Below are 17,653 nucleotides of genomic sequence, written 5' to 3'. Positions count from 1 at the left end.
TCTCCGTCGCGCTCCGCCTACGGCCCCGCTTCCCGCGCTCGTCGTCCTCACTCTGCGGCCTCGCCCCTTGCCCGCTCCGCAGCGACCAGTGCCTGCTGTTGCTCCCTGCCGGAGCCACCTCCGCCGTCGCGGCCGTCCCCCCCTCGCGCTTGCCTCTCCCTCGCCGTGCATCGCTCGCGCGCGTGTACCGCGCCACTCCTACCCCCTCCCGCACATGCCCCGCTCGCCTCCCTGCTGGACCCAGCCATCGCCGCGACCAGCGCACCGGGGCCGCGCCCATCTGGCTTGGCCAAGGCCAGTCCCTCTCCACGCGGGACCGCGCGCGCCGCCTGCAGGCCGTCCCGGCCACTGGCTTCGCCCTGCCGTGCTCCCTACGGGCAGGCGCCCGCTCCTGGCGCCCCTTGGCCCGAACCGATATGGCCTTTGGGCCACTGACATGGGGCACCCACCACCAGAACGTTAAAAAAAAGAATAACAAAAAAATATAGTAATTAAAATATTAATTAATTAATTAATTTAAGAATTAATTAACTTAATTAATCTGGATTAGATTAACCTAATCGTTTAGTTAAAACAAATTAACCATGTTTAATTAACCTAAGACTATGACAAACGGGCCCCATCTACTAACTAATCTGTTAAAACAAAATGTCCCTATGACAGGTGGGACCGCCCCTTTTACTATTTCTGTGGATAAGATCGAACACACCTTTCAATGACATGTGGGCCCAATATGTCAGTTGGACCAGTCAACCCTTTCATCTTTGACTGTTGACTGCTGACTATAGGGCCCCACATCTCATACACATGCACATGTTGATGGGTACACTCCTGTGTACCCATAGCAATTTATCTGTTTATTAATTCGAATTAAAGTAAATTCAGAAATTCCAGAAAATGTTTAAAACTTAGAAAATTAATAGTAAACAAACCGTAACTCGGATGAAAAAGTTTTATATATGAAAGTTGCTCAGGACGACGAGACGAATCCGGATAAACACCCCGTTCGTCCGTCACGCATCCCTAGCATAGCGAACACGCAACTTTCCCCCCTCCGGCTCCTCTGCCTGAAAATGCGAAACACCGGGGATACTTTCCCGGATGTCATCCCCCTTCACTGGTATCACCTACTACCGCGTTAGGGCACCTCTAACGTCGTTACTTGTCATGTCATGCATCACTATGCATATGCTTGCATTATATTTATTGTTTCTTCCCCCTCTTCTCTCGCTAGACACCGAGACCGACGCCGCTGCTACCCAGTACGACTACGGTGTTGACGACCCCTCTCTCTTGCCAGAGCAACCAGGCAAGCCCCCCCCTTTGATCACCAGATATCGCCTACTCTTCTCTACTGCTTGCATTAGAGTAGTGTAGCATGTTACTGCTTTCCGTTATTCCTATCCTGATGCATAGCCTATCCTTGCTACTACTGTTGTTACCATTACCTATTATCCTACTGCTTAGTATAGGATGCTAGTGTTCCATCAGTGGCTCTACACTCTTGTCCGTCTGCCATGATATACTACTGGGCCGTGATCACTTCGGGAGGTGATCACGGGTATATACTATATACTTTATACATGATACCTGTGATGACTAAAAGACAGGTCGGTTCGTAGGAGTACCCGCGAGTGGATCTTTGTGGCGAAGCGACAGGGCAGGTTGAGACCACCTAGGAGAGAGGTGGGCCTGGCCCTGGTCGGCGTTCGCAGATACTTAACACGTTTAACGAGATCTTGGTATTTGATCTGAGTCTGGCTACTGGCCTATACGCACTAACCATCTACGCGGGGACAGTTATGGGCACTCGACGTCGTGGTATCAGCCGAAGCCTTCGTGACGTCAGCAACGGAGCGGCGCGCGCTGGATTGGACTGGAACGCCTACTAGGCTAGGTCTGCTTCCGGCCGCCCACGCAACGTGCAGGTGTGCTAAGGGCGATGGGCCCAGACCCCTGGGCGCTTAGGTTTAGACCGGCGTGCTGACCTCTCTGTTGGTCTAGGTGGGACTGCGACGTGTTGATCTTCCGAGGCCGGGCATGACCCAGAAAAGTGTGTCCGGCCAAATGGGATCGAGCGTGTTGGGTTATGTGGTGCACCCCTACAGGGAAGTTAATCTATTTGAATAGCCGTGATCTTCGGTAACAGGACGACTTGGAGTTGTACCTTGACCTTATGACAACTAGAACCGGATACTTAATAAAACACACCCTTCCAAGTGCCAGATACAACCCGGTGATCGCTCTCTAACAGGGCAACGAGGAGGGGATCGCCGGGTAGGATTATGCTATGCGATGCTACCAGGAGGACTTCAGTCTACTCTCTTCTATATGCTGCAAGACGAAGGCTGCCAGAAGCGTAGTCTTCGATAGGATTAGCTATCCCCCTCTTATTCTGGCGTTCTGCAGTTCAGTCCACTGATATGGCCCTTTACACATATATCCATGCATATGTAGTATAGCTCCTTGCTTGCGAGTACTTTGGATGAGTACTCACGGTTGCTTTCTCCCCTTTTTTCCCTTTCTTTTCTTTCTGGTTGTCGCAACCAGATGCTGGAGTCTAGGAGCCAGACGCCACCGTCGACGACGACTCCTACTACACTGGAGGTGCCTACTACTACGTGCTTCCCGCTGACGACGACCAGGAGTAGTTAGGAGGATCCCAGTCAGGAGGCATGCGCCTCGTTCGATCTGTATCCCCATTTGTGTTAGCCATCTTATGGCAACTTGTTTTAACTTATGTCTGTACTCAGATATTGTTGCTTCCGCTGACTCGTCTATGATCGAGCTCTTGTATTCGAGCCTTCGAGGCCCCTGGCTTGTAATATGATGCTTGTATGACTTATTTTATTTGTAGAGTTGTGTTGTGATATCTTCCCGTGAGTCCTTGATCTTGATCGTACACATTTGCGTGCATGATTAGTGTACGGTCAAATCGGGGGCGTCACACAAAATCTCGCCACCATTCAGCGAGACAAAATTATAAGGACAACGTGGGATTAAAACTTTGCCATATTAAGATGTGGAATATGTGGAGTATGTAGCTCAACCCTATCAAATTGGGCTCAAATTATGTACTTCAGATCTGTTACATCCCCTATTACTTTCCTCCAATACAAGTCATCTTATTATTTTTCTATTTTTGGTCCATGTTGGACGCGCATGAGAAATAGAGTAGGAAAGATACATACCCATTTGAAACATAAAATATTATTGTTGAGTTCCTTGTCGAGATTTTTCTCATAAAAAATTCGCTAGTTCACAATTTTGCATATTTAGCCTCGTCTTGTTGTTGTGGAACTAACCGATGGCAACACTAGTAGAAAAACCCTTACAGAAATAGTGTAACATCCCAAAATTTAGAATTTACGAATGTCATTATTTAAATATGATTAATCAAAAATTTGCTTCTGATGCTTGTTCTTAGCTAAATTTGAATAAAATTTGAAAGTTTTGGATTTATTGAATATTCAAATGAGATGGAATGAAAGGAGTTTCCCAAATATTCATTTTGGATTTCATTATTTGAAACAAATCCAGCAAAGAAAATTAAATGAGAGAAGGTAAGATGGCACCTTCAATATAAAATAGTTGGAATTTTTTAATGTTATTTGAAAATTTGTTTGGTGTTAAAAAATATTTTGGTAATTATTTGTAACCCTAAGTTAAGTTTTAGGAAACATTTATAAAGCCCAAAATAAAATTTGTAAACAATATTATATGTATTTTACTTAGTATTTGAGCTGGAAATACTATCCTAAGATTCAAATATTTTATTTGTTTTATTGTGTTGAAATTTCCAATTGGAATAGATTTGGTTTTATGATCAAATTAAATATTCAAAAAGGAAAAACAGAAATACCTAAAGCCTTCACAGTCCAGAAACCCATCTAGCTTGGCCCATCACTATCTCTCGTCCAAGTGCATTGTTTAGGGCAGCAGCCCTGCAAGAGCGAGCCCACTCCATCTCTCTCTCTCTCTCTCTCTCTCTCTCTCTCTCTCTTGGCGGTGAGACCGACAACTGGATGATACGTCTCCAACATATCTATAATTTTTAATTGTTTCATGCTATTATATTATCAATCTTGTATGCTTTATATATAATTTTATATCATTTTTGGTAACTAACCTATTAACTCAGTGCCCAGTGACGGTTCCTATTTTTGCTATTTTATTGTTTCAAAGAAAAACAATACGAAATGAAGTCCAAACATGATGAAATTTTACAGTGATTTTTTCTGAATCAGAAGGGACTCTAGAAGCTTCGGGAGGAGGCCAGAAGATATACGTGAGAGCTGCAAGCTCACACGAGGGGTGGGCGCGCCACCTGAGCTTGTGGGCCCGTCGTAGCTCCGTTTGACCTAATTTCACTTCTATAAATTCCCAAAAATCCCAAAACCACCCGAGCGAGACTCAAAACGATTATTTCACCACTGCAAGCCTCTGTTCTTTCGTGATCTCATCTGGAGGCCTCCGCCGGTACTCTGCCAGAGGGGGAATCGATCACGGAGGGCTTCTACATCAACCTTGTTGCACATTCGATGATGTTTGAGTAGTTTACCACAGACCTACGGGTTCATAGTGATTAGATAGATAGATTCTTCTCTCTCTTTGATCTTCAATACAATGTTCTCCTCGGAGTAATATCCGATGTAATCTTTTTTCGCGGTGTGTTTGTTGGGTTCTACTCGTGAGCTGTGTTGAGATTTTCCCCGAATAGGAGGGGAGATGCTGTATAGTGGAGATAAGTATTTCCTTCAGTGAGAACTAAGGTTTATCGAACCAATAGGAGAATCACGCAAAGCCTCGTGAACAACACTTGCACGCACAAAAACAAATACTTGCATCCAACACGGGCAAGAGGGTTTTCAATCCCCTTGAGCTCGTTACCTGTAAGGATTAAATCTTGTATAGGTAGATAGATAAATTGCAAAATAATCAAAGTAAATAGATTGCAGCAAGATATTTTTTATTTTTATAATATGATAAAAGTAGACCCGGGGGGGTCATAATTTTCACTAGAGGTTTCTCTTCCGAACACGTAACATACGGTTGGTAAACAAATTACTATTGGACAATTGATAGAAAAACGCATAGTTATGACGTATTCATGGCAATAGTCATGTATATAGGCATCACGTCGATACAAGTAGACCGACTCATGACTGCATCTACTATTATTACTCCACCAATTGACCGCTATTCTGCATGCATCTATGGTATTAAGTTCATGACAAACAGAGTAACGCCTTAACCAAGATGGTATGATGTAGACAAAGTAGACCCAACCAATATGAATAAACCTCATAGTTTTACATTTAATGGCAACAATACAAATTCGTGTCTTGTCCTCTTCTGTCATTGGGATATTGAGCACCGCAAGATTGAACCCATTACAAAGCACATCTCCCACTGAAGATAAATCAATCTAGTTGGCCAAACCAAACGGATAGATCGGAGAGAAATACAAAGGTATAACAATCATGTATAATAAAGTTCAGAAAAGACTCAACTACTGATCATAAACCCACAATTCATCGGATCCCAACAAGCACACCGCAAAAAAAAGATTATATCGAGTAGAACTCCAAGGAGACCGAGGAAAACATTGTGTTGAAGATCAAACAGAGAGAGGAAGCCATCTAGATACTAGCTATGGACCCATAGGTCTATGGTCAACTACTCCCGCATCATCGAAAGGCGGCAAGGATGATGTAGAAGCACTCAGTGATTGGTTTCACCTCCGGCAAAGTATCGGAAAAGGCCTCCATATGGGATCGCAAAAGAACAGAAGCTTGCGGCGGCGGAAAAAGAGTTTCGGGTGGCTCCCTGTTGGTTTAGGAATATTTGAGAATTTATAAGGTGGAATTAGGTCAAACGGAGTTGCGTGGGAGTCACGAGCTCAGGGGGCGCACCCTACCCCCCAGGGAGCGCCTGGTGAGCTCGTGGCTCTCCTGTAAGGCTTCTGGCCTCCTCCCCAACCTTCTAGGGTTGCTTCTGGTCCAGAAAAAATCACAGTAAAGTTTCATCACATATTTAGGAATATCTACTAATCGGAGATAAGGCTAAGAAGTGACCAATTGTACATCAAGTTTCATTGTCTTCTCGTGATGGACCTAATATTAGACTATTTTATCAACCATTGTACATGACCTAAGAGATCATCTCTTAATTAAAAGAAGGACGCATTTTCTTATTGTTTCTCTCTCCTCCACCTCATCAACTATAATACCTAAATAGTTACATGGTTTAAGCATGGAATAGAAGTTTGCAAGAGGCTCAAACAACCACCATCAGCTGACATCGAGGCCGAAACTTGTAAGGTACCATAACCACACACCAAACAACTCCACTCTCCTCTCGGAGCAAATACTCTCTCCAACAGCAACCCGACACGATATAACAACGACAGAAAACACCCACTATAACATAATTAGAACAGAAGCCAACATAGATAAACCCCAAAAAACCCGGCCAGCCCATGAAGCCCTCACTTGCTCAGCTTGGCTGCCTGCTCCTCTCGCTCGCGTAGTTTTTTCCGCTCGCCCTGCTACTAGCTCACAAAAATTTGGCTATTCTTTTTTATTTGAAAATTTTAGTTTAAGTAAAATATGCTAAAGGATTTTAAAAATATTGTGAATTTTAAAAATCACGAATTTTAAAAAAATATTTATGGATTAAAAAAATGTTTGCAAATTTGAAAACTATTCACAAACTTTAAAAATAATAGTGAACTTTAAATATCAGTGAATTTTAATAAATATTAATGAATCTGAAAAGGTGAATTTTAAAGATGTTTTTTATTTTAATGTTCACAAATTTTAATGAGTAGTCATGAATAAAAATGTGAAAGAAGGAGCAATAACTAAGCATCAAAGAACCTTATATGTGGGGCTCTCAATGACCTCACAATCCCCGAAGCACCAAAACACTTGGCCTTTTTCAATGCACAGGTGCTAAGATGGGTGCTATGTGCATTAAAAAATTTAGCAACTAAAGTCTCCAATGCTAGGTGCTTAGTTTGTTGTTGCTAAGCTTTGTTCATTTAACTGTTTAACAACTAAACTCTTCTATGCATAGGGCAAACTTCTTTCACCTAATTGTTTTGCATAGGTCCGCAAGTTTGGCATTGGTTCTTCTTGGGGTCACCAGGCTCCTCTTAACTACCTTGCCGCATCCGATTTTTTTTAATCTATGTGCGAGTGCTAGCCCCACTGCATGGCAGTTTAAGGGAGACGATAGCATAAAGAAACTGGATAATGAGTCGATGAACCAAGTTCAAGAAGGATGAAACAAACATTTTAGGAGGTCTCTCTCTATCTCCTTTTATTTTTAATTTTTTGTTTGACTTTCCTTTATTTTAGTACATGACAGTAGTTTATTGGTCATAATCTTAGTTCTCAATTGAATTAATATTTTGAGATAACCATGGTAAACTTAGATCAATCGAATTTAATTGATATTGTTTTAGATATGGTGTTGCCCTTTCGCCTTTTTCTTCTCTTCTGATTATTAAAATAGAATTGTTTCTTTCTGATTTTAGGCCCATCAGAGCCTACGAGCATAAAGCTTACTTCACATTCCCCATTTTCAACACCTCAAAAAAACACATTCCCCATTTTCATCGCTGCATCCCTAAAAAAAGTACTTTCATCGCCACTTCCACTTTCCATTATCGCTAACTAAAATGCTCCATCAAACATTAACGGTACATTTTTGCCTTCTCTTTCTTTTTACTTTTCATATCAGTCTATCGAAGGTTCAAATGAACATGTTTATATGTTCCTTCCATGGTTTTACTATTTCCCTTTCCATAGATTTTCCTTCTATATAGTGATATAAATTCGAGTGCGGCTAATCTGCACCCGGGCTCAGCTGCACCCACGCTTAGAAAAAAATTCAAAACAAATACTAGAAAAATTCAAAAAATTCTAATTTTTTTTGTGGTGGTAGATAATTTGACGCGTGAGGTGCGCCCCAAAATTCAACTCATTTGAGCATCTGAGAAGCTCTCGGCAAAAAAGACAAAATCAGGGTCTGTAAAAATGTTTACTATTCACGCACTATTTTGACCCTGATTTGTCTTTTTTGCCGAGAGCTACTCAGATGTCCAAATAAGTTGATTTTGGGGCGCACCGCACGCGTCAAATTATCTACCATCACAAAAAAATTTGGAATTTTTTGAATTTTTCTAGTATTTTTTTTGAATTTTTTGCTGAGAGGGAGCAGATGAGCCCGGGCACCGTTTTGAGTTTTCGTATAAATTCCCGTCGCAATGCACGGGATATTATCTAGTTTATCTTATCTGACAGTCCTAAAAAAGTACCATTGTACAGGTTATTACCGAGCAGGAAACAGACACATCTACCACCTTAGGAACTTGAAGCAAACGGATCGCCGGTCCCTAGAGGCGAAGAAGGAACCGGTTCAGCTCGTAAATTCAGAGAACGAACAGACCCTGTTGGCTCGCTTTTACCTGCAAAATGCGTATGTAGTCCAGCAAGTACGTGACACAACAAACTGAATCGAGGCTTCGCACCATGGGGGTGGGGAAGCAAGCATACTTGGAGATCTACGGCGTTACTAACAGTCCCTCTGAACATGAGTCACGAGGGAGCAAACTACTCCCTCCGGAAAAAAGTATAGATAACCCCCACAACTATTCCATTTGGATCACATAACCCCCTCATCTTTAAAACAGGGTTCTTAATCCCCTAAACTATCCTAAACCGGACAAATCACCCCCTAACCTTCACTTTAGCGGTATGGGACGGTGGTTTTGCATACGTGGCATCTGGCTTGGGCCCACAGGCTGGCCACGTGGAACAAGGGTTGCTGGGTGTGGTCTAAAACGACGCCCCCGAGCCGGTTCGACCCAAACCCAGCCTGTTCGCCTCCCTTCTCTTCATCTCCAACACGATCTCCTTCTCTGAGAGACGGCGGCGACGAGGTTTAGGGATGATGGTCGGCGGCATGAAGTGAGTATCGGACGGCGGCGCGGCGAGCAGGTCAGTCACCGAAGATGGATGCCCAAACATGTGTTGCAATACCTTTGTATTTTCTCTGTTTTAGGTTGGGGTTTCCAGGGTTTGGGGGATTTCATGGATTTTGGTTCCAGATTATCTTACGTCTGTCATGTATGGAATTATTGATTTGGTTTACTGCCACCATGATATGTACGATTAATTGATTATGGTACACTCAAATTATTTGATTTAGGGTTGATTCGACTAGAACTAAAATTGAAGGGGTGTTTTTTAATTCAGATTCTTTTAATTTTGTGGACAGATCTGAGGCATGGAGAAGAGCAGCAAGAGCAGCAGTTACTGGGAGGATGAGTATGCACAAGAGCAGCAGCACAATTCAGTTAGAGAAGAGCAGCAACAACATTCAGAGGAGCAGCAGGTTCATGCAAATGCAGAGGAGCAGCAACAATATGTAGGTGCAGAGGAGCAGCACCAATATGTAGGTGCAGAGGGGCACATGGAAGAACCAGAACCTTGGAAATTTTCCAACATGTATTACCAGCCTAGAAGGACATCTAAATTAACAGTTAGTAGAGGAAAATCAAGTGTAGTTGAGGAGGAAGTAAATAGTGGCAGTGATTTATCTGATAGTGACTATGCTATCCCCCCTTCAGAAAGCAACAGCTCAGCATCTGATGATGAGGTCTTGGAGATGAGAAAATATGCAAAAGAATTGAAGGAGAAAGTGAGAAAGAACATGTTGAGAGAAGATGAGGGCAAAACATGCAATGTGTCTGATGATTTTATTGTGCCTGAAAACTCTTGGCTAGATGATTCAGATGGAGAAGGTACACCATACTTTGAAAGTGATGACGATATGTCATATGATGAAGGCAGTGCCTGAAAACTCTTGGCTAGATGATTCAGATGGAGAAGGTACACCATGCAATCAGTGCAATTTACACAATCTCTGGACTGATAGATGATTACATTGCCCCATGCTACAAGATCTCTGAGTACGACAAGATATATAACCATGTCTTGCAACCAGTGGAGGGAAAAGAGAGTTGGCCAGTTGCTGACATGCCAAAACCTCATCCACCTCCTCATAGGGTAATGCCAGGAAGAAAGAAGACAAAAAGAAGAAGAGAAGAAGGTGAGAAACCTCAGGGGAACAAGCTTTCAAAGAAAGGCATTAAAATTGCATGTTCTATGTGTGGGAGCTTTTCTCATAACAAAAGAACCTGTGAGAAAAATCCAAATAAAGGTCAGAAACAAAATGCTAGCTACACAAGAGCAGCAAAAAGAGCAAGGAAAAATCAGCAAAAAGATTTAGTAAACAACACACAGGTAATTAGTTATGTCTGAACTTTAACAGTAATATTTGTTCACTTCTAAAAATAGTACTAATAGTTATGTTTGTCAAGTGCCACACCCAGGAAAGAGGACAAAGAAGCAAGCAGCGCATAGTCCAGCAAGGCCAACTTCAATGCCCAAAACTGCTTCTCAACCTGTTGGAAGGGGAACCCAGAGAAGGAATCACAACAGGGCAGGTTCAAGCTCACAGCCTGCTCCAAGAGTTCAAGTAACTTCAGGCTCACAGCAAGTGCCAAGTCAGAACAGGTTTCAATGGTTTCTAACTGGGGAACATTGAATGCCCAGCTTGCTTTTCAGTGTGCGCGCATTTTGTTCATCTGAAAATTGAGTGTCTCCGGCCTTTTGTGGATGTTTAGTATGTCAAAGACCTTAAGCATTTATCTAGTTTAGTATGTCAAAGACCTTAAGCATTTGTCTGATTACTTATGAGTAAAGATTATTATGTGAAACTTATGAGTAAAGATTATTATGTGACATGAAGCTTACCGAAAGTGTCATATGTCAGGTTTAACTCATTGCTGTAAATTTCTGAATTTGATCTCATTAATTTGTACAGTTGCGATAAAATTCAGTAACATTGTTGTTAACTTCTGAATTTGCTGTGAAATGAACATTACAATGAACAAACATGACATTTCTTTGCAGTTCAGTGCTCATATCTTAAATCTGAAAATCAGTACAAAGCTCACACAGCATTGCGTTCCAGTACAAAAGCTACAAAAGCGGCGGCGGCGGCTGATTTGGGTCGAACCGGCTGGGGGGGTCGTTTTAGACCGCACCCAGCAGCCCCTGTCCGACGTGGCCAGCCGGCGGGCCCAAGCCAGACGCCACGTATGCAAAACCACCGTCCCATACCGCTAAAGTGAAGGTTAGGGGGTGATTTGTCCGGTTTGGAATAGTTAAGGGGATTAAGAACCCTGTTTTAAAGATGAGGGGGTTATGTGATCCAAATGGAATAGTTGTGGGGGTTATCTATACTTTTTTCACTCCCTCCGTAAACAAAATATAAGAGCGTTTAAATTACTAGAATAGCGATCTAAATATTCTTAATACTCCTTTCGTTTCTAAATATTTATCTTTCTAATATTTCAATAAGTGACTATATATGGAGCAAAATAAATGAATCTACACTTCAATATATCTCTAATATATGTCTGTATGTGATAGTCAATTTGAAATCTTTAAAAAGATAAATATTTAGGAATGGGAGTAAATGACATCAAACAAGGGCATGAGAGCAACTTCAATGGAGCGACCCATTTCGTCCGCCGCCGTCCGTTTGGGTCGGCGCGGACAGAAGAGTCGGCCCAACGCGCCGACCCAAACGGACGCGCGTCCGATTTCGTCCGCCTGCCGACCCATTCCCGACCCATTTTTGAGCCGGATTTGCGTCGGCGCGGACACGAGACGGACGCGCGCGCTCCCCCTCTCTTCTCCCCGGGTCTGCTGGTCGGTGGCACATTGGCCACTCCACATCCAACAGCACACCCTCGCCCGCCTGCCTCTTCGCCGACGCCGCCGGCCATTTTTTTGGATAGAAAAGGATGCATAGATACTTCTAGCGTACACACATAAAAGAAAATACCAACTACTCGTCGCTTTCCGACTCCGACTCGGTAATGTCCTCCTCCGACGTCTGAATGTAGGCGTCAGCATACTGCTCGTCCTCGAAATCCCAACCTGACATTTCTCGTAGCTTCATTTTCAATTGAGCGGCCTACTTCCGCGCACGCTTGTCCTCCCGATAGGCGGCTCGCTCCGTCCTTCCCGCCTCCCTCTCCGTCCTCCTTTGCTTATAGAACTGACGCTCGTCGACGATGTCCTGCGGGAAGCGTTCGTGCCACACCACCATGGCTTCCACGTCCATCTCGGCGTTGGCAAGGCGACGCTACCGCCTTCGATGGACACGACGATCTTCGTCGATGAAAAGCCGTGGGAGAGGCGCGAGATCATACGCCCGCTGGCTTGACACGTCAGGAAAATTCATCTGCTGACGAGGCCTAAGGAGGCGTCACGTCGCCACGTCGTGCGCGCGGGCCGCCTCCTCTGCGGTGTCGAAGGTGCCGAGGATGAGGCGTTTCACACCAAACCAGATTTCGGAGGAGAAGACGCCAGAGCGGCGCTCGCGGACTCCGCGAAAATCCAAAGCGCCCAGGCGGCGAATCGACATGGTGGCGCAGAGGCGGCGAGAGGGGACGAGACGAGTGGGCGACGGACAAAGTGTGGAGGGAGTGCCTTCTTATAACAAGCGCCGGCCACGGCGCGCGCGAATCTTCCCGCATACTGGAGCGCCAAAACCAGGGCGACGACATGGTCGCTGGCATGATCTAAGCGCGCGCGGTCATGAAATGGGTCGGTGCGTTGGACGCGCTGCCGACTCAAATTTAAAAGAAGGCGGACGTCGGGCGGGCGGCTGGCCTAATAAACAAACAAAAAACGAACAAAAGTACCGTCCGTTTGGATCGGGCCGTTGGAGTTGCTCTGAAAGAGTTGAAATTTGTGCCTCAACCACCTCTTTGCACAAGACCACACAGGCGTCTGGAAGGGAAATGACTCCACTTCCCTCAGACATCATCAGTTATATGCCTGTCAGCTACCATCAGAAAAATATATTGAGAAAATACAAGATGATGATCACTTGAACTGCACTCACCACTTAATCATTTCAAATACTCACTGGCAAACCAAATGTCCCACTAGTGGCAAAATTTGAGACAATTGCCCGATGGAAGCAGATAGCTGCAATCTGGTAAAGCTAACAAAGACTCGTCAACCGAGACACCTTCAACTCGTAGAGCAGCTACCAAAAAGGTCGCTTCTAATTTAACCTTAGGTACCAACTCAACTGAATGAAAAGCAGTAATTTCTACTAAATATGGATCGGAGGGAGTACCTGATTTAGCACAGCACACAAACAACCGAACACAAGCTTCATGTTTCATCTGATATAAAACAAAAGAAATAAAAAACAAAAGGAAAGGAAAAAAAGACATCTCTTCTAGCTGATTCAGGACAGCACACAAACAACCGAACAACACGAGCTTCGCCGGCTCGTAATGTCAAGCGACTTAAAACTAGAGGTTGCTACTAGCAGCAGAGGGTTCGATTATACACTCTCAAAAAGGCTATAACCGAGTCCTTCAAAATGTGAAGGCACCAAGAGTTAGTTTATGCGTCTCTTCGCGACCTTCGGCGCGGTGCATCCTTGTCATCCTCCTTGTCGCCGCTGCTTCCAGCGGCGGCATCAGGTACGACGGCACTGGGCTTCTTGGTCTCAGCAGCAGGCTTCACAGGTGCCTGAAAGAAGCAGAAGCTACGATCAGTCGTTTGGTTCAGGTTTTAAGCAGTATACAGCAATGGCAGGTGTCAAGAGAATATGGTACCACTGGCTTCTTGCCACCAAACAGGGCTCTGAAGAGTACAGTCACAATGACGACGATAACCGAGGCCAAAATCGAAATTGTAATGTTTGGCTGTGTCTCTCCCTTCTCAATCACATCCTGGGAAACAAAGAGAAATTAGATGTCATTTTTCAGAGAAGACACCAAACTGTTTGAACACAGGACATAAGAAAGGATTTTGAGCCCTACAATGATCTTGGTCTTGTATGGTTCCAAGAACGGGATGTCTGCAACTTTGTACAAAATGTCGAAGATCTTCTTCTGCAGTGTGCATACCAAATCAGTCAGTGATAACATGCAAGCAGAGATACAATGAAGGATTCAGTAAAAAATATTTGCTGGAGATATGGAACAAAACATGAGTTTGACAATGTCAAGAAAAGTTCGTTACTTCACTGAAGGAATGTCAAACATAATGTCTGGAAAACGCCAGAAGAATGAATTACCTGGATTTCAGAAAGGCCCTCTGATGCACCTGCTGCAGCCTCCTCAGCCTTCTGTTTTTCCTTCTCGGCATCAAACTTGGGCTTCCATGTCTTCTCCCGGACAGAGGTGGCTACCTTCTCATTATCGGCAATAAGAATGTTGTCAAATAGGATGCCATCCTGCATTGTCCAGATCTCAATTCCAATAGCGGCAATTGGGTCAAAGTCAGGCTTGTCAAGCTCAAAGTACTCTGGGTTGGGGATTTCTTGGGGCTTCCAGATTCCCTTGTAGTTGGGGTTGTCAATCAGGGGGGCATGCCACTTGCCCTTGTAGGCAGGGTTATCCTTCATCGGCTTCTTCCATTCACCACATCCAGGTGCCACTTCGCACTTGGGGTTGTCCATCTTGGGTGCCTCCCATTCGCCATCCTCCTCATCATCCCAGTCCTCAGGCTTAGCAGCCTCTGGATCATCAATTTCCTCAGGCTCATCATCCAACCATCCTTCTGGCTTGGTGGCCTCCTCATCCACAATTTCCATTGGGGCATCCTCATCCCAGTCATCGGGCTTCACCGCAACTGGATCAGGGATCTTAGCTCTCTCGTCCCAGTCCTCTGGCTTCTTGTCGTCAGGGTCAGGAATAGTCTTTGATGGAATAAGTGCCGGCTCAAAATCATCAGCAGACAGGAAGTTTGCTTTGCTCTTCTCCACCCCATCCACCAAAATTCTGACCTCGTTATCCGGCTTCAAGATAGCCGTGTAGACATGAGAGAGCTTGTCATATGGGACAGAGGGTGGGGACTTGAGGTGATGTTCAACGTATTTGCCAGTCTTAGGGTTCTTGTGCTTCAGGATGAAGTGAACCTTGTTTGTTGAACCACACTTGTCAGGACCAAACATAATTGTGTACGGAGTATCATTATCAAAGTCCTTGGCGTTCCATCCGGTAGCCTGAGGACGGATGTACTTGATATAAGCACCTCCACACTCAAGGCCATTCTGAAGCCTCACTTCAAACTGCAGGACAACTGTCTCATCCTTCAAAATAACCGGGTGATCAAGTTCTTTGATTATGGCATATTTCCTGGCAGGCTCACTAACAAGGAGACCATAGTCTTCATGGCCATCACTCTTTGCGTGCTTCCATACACCTGCATGGCAGATTATATCAACACTTGATACATATAAGTGCTATACAAAAAGTATTGGGGAACAACAAATTTTGACAGGAAATGGAGTCCAATGGACAACATCAAGCTAGCTGCCTGGCAAAACCTAAACTAGGAAAGGCATGGGAAACAACGCATACAATCAAAGAACAAGAAGCATAAGTTCAACACATAACCCCAATTCATTAGGGGGGAAAGAGGGCATGAACATGAATGAACTGTAAGACAAGACTTGCAAAGAACATGATTCTACAGCTAGCAATCTACTAACGGTATACCATCACAAATCACCATTCCATTTGTATCATCAGAATCCCGATCAAAAAAATCAAGTCATAAGGTTGCCAAGCCATAAATCACCTAGTAATGTTACATGGTTAAGAGCAAGGTGCTGCATTTTCCGTCGACCATATGACATGCTTGCAAGGAAATGGAACATAGAGCAACAATTTTAATTAACCTGATGCAGAATCATGTGGATATTGATATACAGACTCAAAACATACTGCCTTCGTTCCTCCGCATTGTTCTACCATACTGAAATGCCGAACTGACTACTAACAAGCTAACAACTGTTGAGCGCTTATCATCACCAACAAGCCCATGGCAGAGGAAGCGTAGCGGATCCGCACTAACGCATCACCATAGGTACGATAGGAACAAAGGCAATATCTGCCTGATACGTGCGGCACAACATGTAACATGTTCTGGATCTCACCGCCCCCAAACGCATCGCTTGGGATAATTCCTCACTGCCTCAACTAAACCATTGCATCGAATTCCACATAAAATCGTCTCACAAAATTAGTAGATCAGATTCAGAACCTCATAAGCCAGTGGAACATCGCGCGTAACAGATCAGAAACCCAACCACCCGCTAAACCCACGCACGGATCTCTCACAGATGTAACAAAACAGGCAGGCAAACAATGTAAAGGCGAGAGAATTACCTTTATACTCCTCCTTGCCGGACACGATCCAGCTCCCGTCGAAGCTCTCGTTGAAGGACTCGTGGAATAGCTGCAAAACCACACGCAAAACATCACAAATCTCACCCAAAATTAAGCAAACAGAAAGAACTGGATGCGGCGGCACGGAGACGGAGAGATCAATTACCGGATCCGACGCGCCGATCTGCGCGAACAGCGCCGAGATAACCAGCAGGAGCACCGCGCGCCCTCCCATCATCCTCCTCCCCCGCGATCTCTCTGGAACTTCCACTGGTGTCGATCTTCGAAGCGACCGAGGCTGGGGGAGGAGACGGGCGTAATTGAAGGGGCGATGCGGAGGGGCTGGACGGCTGGGATGAGGCGGGGTGGAGGTTGCGACGGCCGAGATGCGCTGGGCGGGGAGGCTGTGCCACGAGACGTGGCGTGAGTCGTTCCGGCCAATCAGGGGCTGCTTGGACGGGATGTTGGCCAACGGGAGGACGCCACGTACGCGTGGTGACGCCTGGACCCACCGCGGGCTCCACGTGGAAGCTTTGGGCGGTTTTTTCCTCTCACTGACTTTGTCAGATCTTCCTCGAGACTCGAGTGGCCTTCTCTTCTGTTCAAAACATGTCTTTTTTTAGCAACTAAAACACTTTATTCATACGCGGCTGGTGACAGAAAACCAACCCCCCCAAAGAAAAAACCACGGGAGTTCGTCCAACGCTCCGTCACAAGTGCAAACAAACTTGCATAGCATAAAATGTGCTGTAAAGTTAGCTCTTAAATATGTATTGGCGATGTAATAGAGCACGAAGAACAGCGTGAGTTTCAGAGGTTCACCACCCCTTCTAAGCTATTAATCTCCACCTCCACACGTACGGAAACCATCAAAGCTTGGCAAACAACACACCTTCACGAAGAGCAAAGGCCTCCGCAGCAAGTGGATCTATAATGCTCTGTCATGGCTTGATCCAAGCGCCCAAGAAGGCCGAGGGGGATCTAGCGACCCCCCCCCACCCCCCCACACACACCTCACAGGTGTGCCTCCGTGGATATACCTGCATCAGTGTTGATTTTAATCCGCTCGGCATCCAGTGGTCACCGCACATAACCTGACAATCAAACACAATAAGAGCGAAGGAAAGGGTGGTCTCCTATGCAGTGGGAAGTTGAGCCCTCGCCCAAAAAACTCTCGATGGAGCACGTGCTCGCCGTCGGTCGGAGCTTCATTCCTGATAATCCTGTGCACCAGATCCACCGGCATTGGTTTCTCCGACACCAGTTGGTCGAGCTCCTCAATGCAGGCAGCCGACGGGAACCACTTCCTCCTGGTTTCGTTCACCACCCACTTCTTCGGCTCACCATCGGTAGTGGTCCTCTTCT

The 17,653-nt window shown here is 45.1% G+C and overlaps 2 protein-coding genes across 2 annotated transcripts; one reads left to right on the top strand and one right to left on the bottom strand.

Moving 5' to 3' along the window:
* The first annotated feature begins 8,895 nt into the window (after positions 1 to 8,895).
* LOC119319173 lies at positions 8,896 to 10,250 on the top strand. The gene is made up of 2 exons (XM_037593658.1): positions 8,896 to 9,008; positions 9,289 to 10,250. Exon 2 carries the CDS (start codon positions 9,298 to 9,300, stop codon positions 9,868 to 9,870), a length of 573 nt encoding a protein of 190 aa, XP_037449555.1. The 5' UTR covers positions 8,896 to 9,008; positions 9,289 to 9,297; the 3' UTR covers positions 9,871 to 10,250.
* A 2,939-nt stretch (positions 10,251 to 13,189) lies between these two features.
* On the bottom strand, positions 13,190 to 16,602 carry LOC119315077 (calnexin homolog). Its single transcript, XM_037589748.1, has 6 exons — positions 16,455 to 16,602; positions 16,289 to 16,358; positions 14,191 to 15,320; positions 13,934 to 14,005; positions 13,727 to 13,843; positions 13,190 to 13,640 (listed from the first exon to the last, which is right to left on the bottom strand). The coding sequence occupies exons 1-6, from the start codon at positions 16,524 to 16,526 to the stop codon at positions 13,512 to 13,514; spliced, it is 1,590 nt and encodes a 529-aa protein (XP_037445645.1). The 5' UTR covers positions 16,527 to 16,602; the 3' UTR covers positions 13,190 to 13,511.
* Between the last annotated feature and the right edge of the window lie 1,051 nt (positions 16,603 to 17,653).

The sequence above is a fragment of the Triticum dicoccoides genome, chromosome 6A (genome assembly GCF_002162155.2).
Source record: "Triticum dicoccoides isolate Atlit2015 ecotype Zavitan chromosome 6A, WEW_v2.0, whole genome shotgun sequence".
NCBI lineage: Eukaryota > Viridiplantae > Streptophyta > Magnoliopsida > Poales > Poaceae > Triticum > Triticum dicoccoides.
Note: the sequence above shows the minus strand (reverse complement) of the source record. Positions and strands in the feature narration are given on the sequence as shown.